Raw genomic sequence first — 6,137 nt, forward strand, 5'->3', positions numbered from 1 at the left:
TTTATTTTTCTTTTTTAATAGAAAAAATGGGTAGACCTACTACTTGTCATCTGGAGAAAATTGGTAAACCTGCTATTTGTTGTCACCAAAGAGATTTGGGATTGAGTCAGTGAGACAGAGACTGCCACTGTACTCCTGAACAGGGATGGAATTTGAAAAGCAAATTGTGATTTGCCCAATTTTACAAGACCGTCAAGGTCATTTGCCCAATTTTACAAGGCCGTCAAGGTTTTTCGTTGAAATTGTGAAAACTAGCCCCCGATGTGTGAAAACTGAAACTGTCGAATTTAACAGGTAGGTCTGTTTTGAAATTCCAACCCTACTCCTGAACCTAACGCAATAGCCCACAACCCTTGCTAAACAAATAAACCAACCAAGTTTCAAACCTAGATGGAGTCCCTATTCTGGAGAACAAATGCTCCTTGCAAGACAAATAAACAAGTTTCAAACCTAGATGCAAGTTTCAAGAACAATGCTTTCTGGTGTGGAACCTATGTCCTGCCGATGGAAAACGTTTGAATTAACAAGTGTACAGGGGGAATTAACATGAACGTGCAGGTTAATTGGAATTGGGCACGTACTGTGGCGTGCATGCTTATCCCCGCACTGCACTAAATTAAGTGGAACAACATAGGTCTGTAAATAATATGTCATTTCACTATAAAGTTGGATTCTGAAGAACAATACTGTTTGCAGAGTTTTTTTCCTTAATGCAAGTTTGTTGGTTAAAATGGATTTCGGACGGACCAACATGTTTGGGAGAAACACGCTTGTCTGATACAATGGCTTGATTTGAAAAAAAAAATCATCTAGTAGCTTTAATGTAACACACTGCAATTTTTGTCCATAACAACCGAATGTTCAATTGGGTTGAATTGTCCAGCTTCTATATGATTTGTCATTTCTTTTCCAGATTTGATCAGGTTCTGTCACTGTTTTTTCCCTTCATAGAGCATTTAGCCGAGCATTCAAGTTTGGCAGCTGCTGCCGAAGATATAATACAGGAAGCAATTTATTAGATTTACTAGAAAAATTGGATGTACTAAGTCGAAGCTATTATTATTTCAAAAGAATCACAAATTTGTTGAGGCTCCAATTTAATAAACGATAATTATTTCGCCTCTGGATCTATCAAGAGCTCAATTCATCTGCACCAATCCTGTTATTTCAGTTTGAAGGCATGTCATGCATTAAATTCACTGGACTCTCTACATCTTCTTCTTCTCCTTTGAATCACTGCTCTTCTCCCCTGAGAGAAGAGGGAGAATCCTGCGAATAACACTTTCATCGAATTTCTTGTAATGCTTTATGAATTCCTGCTCAACAATTGAAGCATATCTATCTACATGATCCCCATAATTGTCGTACAGAGCAGGAACTGTGATGACAGCCAGGACAACTGTGGGAGGTATGCAAAACAATACAGGTTAACCAATAGAACAAGACAATATGCAAAACACAACAGGTTAACCAATAGAACAAGATAATATGCAAAACAAAACAGGTTAACCAATAAAACAAGCTAATACACTGACAAAGAACTCACCAACCAAGAAAAGAAGTTGGATAGAAGAGAAGAAAGCGTTTACATAAAGTTCAGAATTAATGGATTATCCAAACTTACTGATGTACAGAAGTGTGATGAGGTCAAACCAACTACTGACAGTCGACAAGAAATATAAGAAGGCAACCACCTACAAGTAACGCCAAATTAATTTGCATAAGCCAAACCACAAATATCTTCATGTTCTAACAAATTGTCCTGATGCTTTTACCTTTGCAAAAAGGCTGAAATCTTTGCCGAGGGCAATATCATGTGCCGCTGCAAGTGTCCTGTTAATCCTAAGGCGAACAGATTCAGCAGTACTGTTTACCATTTCTTCAGACAATATCCATCCCGGGAGAGGTGGAGGTGGTCTGCATGTGCAGAAATCTGTACTTAATGAACATTTATTACTGGTAAACCAGAACAAAGTGACGATGGAAAACAGATAAAAATTTAAAACCCCTCACCTTTTAAGGATATCTGCAACTTTTGCCCATATAAATAATATTGCAATCAAAAGTAACAGCACATTTGAAATGAGGGAGAGTGGTCTGTATCCGGACCACTCAAACAACACCCATGAAACAGTTGATCCAACAAGGATTCCAGCAGATATGGTCCACTTCTTCCACAGGATCACGTCGGCAGCTATCAAAAATAAGCAAAGTATCAAAACACAGACATGTAGATGGAACTGAAAATCATGGCTTATTATGGTAAACTTTTGGCTATGTCAGCAAACAGTTCTCTGATATAAAATAAATTAAGCAGGGTCAGATGGACTTTTTTAGAATAAAAAGATGTGTCTAATATAAAGCAAGCAGGGTCAGATGGACTTTTTTAGAATAAAAAGATGTGTCTAATATAAAGCAAGCAGGGTCAGATGGACTTTTTTTGAATAAAAAGATGTGTCTACTATAAAGCAAGCAGGACACTGAACTTCAGAGTAAAATAGATTGAAAAAACAACAGTGAAGATGGGTTCTAAAATAGATAACCAACTAACACATCCCAGAATCAGGTAACCACAATAAACTGATCTAATGGCTATCCAGATGAACTTGCAATAGTGGTAGAGTTTCCCAGTGGAATCACTTGGAAGCCATACAGCAAACACTTTAATACCAAAAAGCAGACAAACTGCAACCATGGGTTGGGTTTTAATCCCACCAGGTCTCAAGTTCAAACTTCATGGGCAGGGATTGAGGATGGAAGCTACCTCGGGGGATTAAAACTATACCAAGGATTATTCAAGCTCAACAGAGCTTCTCACAATCCATCCAAGCTCGGCCGAGCTTCTCTCACAATCCTGGTGATAAGCATCCCAATGTGGGTTGATCGTTCTTCTTCCATCCAATAAGCAGACTGGCCCCGGCTTAGACTAAACCTAGTCACACAAAAAAGCAAACAAACTGCAGGAGACTTGGGAATCGTCCAGTGATTAGCAGAAGACAACCATGTTCCCAAGAACACACAGAAGTTCCCAGGAACAACCAAGAGAAGAGAAAGTACACAGTGAAACAGAGCAGTATAAAAATGCGGATGCAAGAACAAGAAGAGCACCTAAAAACAGAATGCGGAAGCAACAGAAGATTAGTTAGAAGTCCCATCAACTTCAGGCAGTGACAGTGATTAAATAAGCACCGGTTGACATGTACCAACTTTTAGTCAACCAAACACTTCAGCCAAAAGATGGATATTGACTCAACCTCGATCAGAGGCAGAACAACTAGAACTCTAAATCATTGGGGACCATAGGGAAATCCTGGAAGATTCTGGGCTCCAGTTCCAATCAGAACAAAATGATTTTATAATGAAAATGTACAGTTCTAACAATGAAAGAAGCGGTGGTATTACCAGTGGCTCGCACCAGTCTCATTAGCTGATTGACTGCAAGATGCCTAATGGATAGGACAAGGCCCTAGGAGATCATGATGTAAATGGAGTATTTTACAGATGGGGCCAGAGAATCAGGAATCTTTTAAGAAACATTTGTAAACTTCGAAGTCAACTGCTCATATTCAGGAAATAGGTTTGGTCAAGTAGTTATGTAGATGGAAATCTTGAAATAGCAGTCATGAATCAAATCCTATGGAGTCTATTTACACAACTATCACTCCTAATACAAAAGAATGACGTATCCATCCAGGGCATGAGAAGAGGAAAATCTCCTTGACCAACATAAATGGAAGGCAAATCATATTACTAAACTTGAATGAAAGGACATATATAATTTTACAGAAACTTTCTAGCAGAGTGACCGTAACTGTAAACATGACAGTTCCAATTTTGGAATATTTCTGCATATATAGACTACTTACCTTTGCCCCCACCAAAAAGTTCACGCAAAGTCCTCTGCCTACGGAAGAGCCTATGCGGGGGAGGTGTAATATTCCCCGATCCATGCCTATGCAGGTGTGGTGGAACATGCTCTGGTGCATCCTCCACATGTGCTAGAGCTGGCAGTTCTGATGGCTTGTCCACCACAGCATTGACAGCGGAATCAATGGTTGACGACTGTTCTTGATTGTCTGCCATTGCCTGTGACGAAAAAATGATATCAGGAAATGACATCAGATACCTATCTAAAACCTTGGGATTAAACAAATCACTCTAGAAGTCATTGAAATCAAGTACGCGCTTCAGCCTAAAACTAAAAAGGGTTGACCACTGTGAAACACGGAACACAGAAAAAACAAAGAATATGAGCACTGAAAATTTTTGGGATACATAAATGCAAATTCTGAGCGAAAACAGTCCACTGTGAAAACAAAATCTAATTTCAGAAATAACCAAAGCCAGATGCCTATTTCACATATTCAAAAGTACCGATAATTATTTGGAATGCACAAATCCCAACTCCGCGCTAAAATCCACCATTAAAAGAAAACCCATTTCGGAAAAAACCGAACCAAACGCCCATTTCACAATCCAAATTCAAATGTTTCCTTCAAATTCAATTTGAGCCAAAATCCATATAGGAATTTGTCGAATCAAAGTTTCACTTGAATCTCAACAGAAAACCAAATTCAGATAAAAATCACCCTTGGACATGGATCCAGGACATATGAGCGCAATTAAATTAAACACAGGATGTTTCAAGTGCCCAATTCAGACCATCCGTAAAGGCCACTGTGAAAATAAAACCCACTTCAGAACTCATAGAAAATCAGATGCTTATTTCAGGCATGGACTAAAAACCACAGTAAAATCAAGCACCCAGTTTGAGCCCTTGTACTAAAAACTTCTTTAAGAGACTAACCTCATGCATGGAAACCGAATAAAAATGAGAAACAACGGATTCAAGGGCACCAGATGTTCCAAATAACCAATTCAACCGTTGTACTGAAAATTCACTTGTGAAGACACTTAAATCAATCTAGTTCAAGAGATTGATCCAACACCATACAAGGCCCTTGAAATTTAGCACCAAAAGAAGTTCCAATTATCCAATTCAGACCTTGTTCATTGAAACCAGACTGAAATAAAAAGACCAACCCAGCCCCTGCACCAGAGTTCAAAAGAAAATCCAATTACCCGATTCAGACCTTGTTATTGTCACCACAATAGAATAAAAAGCCCAACACAGCCCCTGCATCAGTTCAGAAACACATTCCAGACATTGGTCCCAAATTTGATACTTATAGATGCCATACAGGCCTTGTATTATCAATGATATTGAAAACAAAATGCCCAAAAATCACTTCAAAACTACTCCAGTAAATGCCCAGTGCAATCTGGCAGTTAAATTATCAAACCAAAGGCCCACTTCAGTACTTGTATTAAAATACAAAAGCTTTCATTAAATCAGCCCATCTAATTTCTACTGCTCAAATTTAGAGCTTATATTCCTTTCTTAAATCAGGCCATTTCATTCGTTTATTCAATCAACCCATTATGTTTCTAAAACCCAATTTGAAACTTAATTGAAAAAACTTGTATGAAAGCTAAGATCACCTTTAAGAACTCCTGAAATTCAAATGATCATCTCAACCTTGCATGTGAAAGCACATTGAAATCATATACCCAATCCATCTTTGACATAAAAGCTAAGAGAAAACACCAGGAGGATGACTCTGTCAAAAGATCAATCCAGCGAGTAACAGAGGACACAATCTTCTGTAAGAAAAGGCATACTTTACCTGTTCAGGTTAACTTTGCAGCAGGGAAGACTCTGTAATGGGCTGCTGATCAGACCCAAATAAGCTTGGGCGCACCCTTCCAGGCCTAATTTGTATTTGACCACAATATATCCCCACAACTACCAAGAACCTGCCAAAAACCCGTTAGAAACGACCTTCAAAGTCACATAACTCGGACGTCTCCGTGGCTTAAACAATCCTCCCAAATTATGTGACTACAATCTTCAGCACTAAAATATTGCAAGACTTTTACCTAAACCTTTGATGGGCTGAATCTTTTGCATTTTGTTATTCAAATTTCTTCTAGAAGATTGACATGCATGGCATTTCTTTTTGGTTGCTTGACCCGCCTCCAAAATGCCATGTGGATGACTTTCCTACCTTTATGGATATCTGTCTTTTTCGGGTGGAGCCACTTCAAATTTAACTGTACTCTGCCGATAACACGCC

At 38.7% G+C, this 6,137-nt stretch overlaps 1 protein-coding gene across 6 annotated transcripts; it reads right to left on the minus strand.

The window, feature by feature from the left end:
* Positions 1 to 1,038: 1,038 nt before the first annotated feature.
* LOC149159586 (reticulon-like protein B16) lies at positions 1,039 to 5,935 on the minus strand. 6 transcript variants are annotated; one of them, XM_089433515.1, is made up of 6 exons: positions 5,688 to 5,935; positions 3,867 to 4,086; positions 2,014 to 2,194; positions 1,776 to 1,917; positions 1,625 to 1,694; positions 1,039 to 1,399 (listed from the first exon to the last, which is right to left on the minus strand). In XM_089433515.1, the coding sequence occupies exons 2-6, from the start codon at positions 4,081 to 4,083 to the stop codon at positions 1,209 to 1,211; spliced, it is 801 nt and encodes a 266-aa protein (XP_089289641.1). In that variant the 5' UTR covers positions 4,084 to 4,086; positions 5,688 to 5,935; the 3' UTR covers positions 1,039 to 1,208. The 6 variants fall into 6 exon arrangements, with proteins under 6 accessions (XP_089289641.1, XP_089289645.1, XP_089289644.1 ...); XM_089433519.1 differs by lacking the exon at positions 5,688 to 5,935 and adding an exon at positions 5,503 to 5,652; XM_089433518.1 differs by lacking the exon at positions 5,688 to 5,935 and adding an exon at positions 5,094 to 5,215.
* Positions 5,936 to 6,137: the final 202 nt, after the last annotated feature.

This window comes from Pinus tabuliformis, chromosome 5_2 (genome assembly GCF_031772625.1).
Source record: "Pinus tabuliformis cultivar Carrire ecotype Pingquan chromosome 5_2, CPIR1, whole genome shotgun sequence".
Classification (NCBI taxonomy): Eukaryota; Viridiplantae; Streptophyta; class Pinopsida; order Pinales; family Pinaceae; genus Pinus; species Pinus tabuliformis.

Excerpts from the sequence above, each read along its gene's own strand:
- LOC149159586 (XM_089433514.1), bottom strand. Across the intron at positions 1,695-1,775 it reads ATTTCAGCCTTTTTGCAAAG|GTGGTTGCCTTCTTATATTT; the intron begins GTAAAAGCATCA and ends CGTTACTTGTAG. Across the intron at positions 1,400-1,624 it reads CATCACACTTCTGTACATCA|TTGTCCTGGCTGTCATCACA; the intron begins GTAAGTTTGGAT and ends TACCTCCCACAG.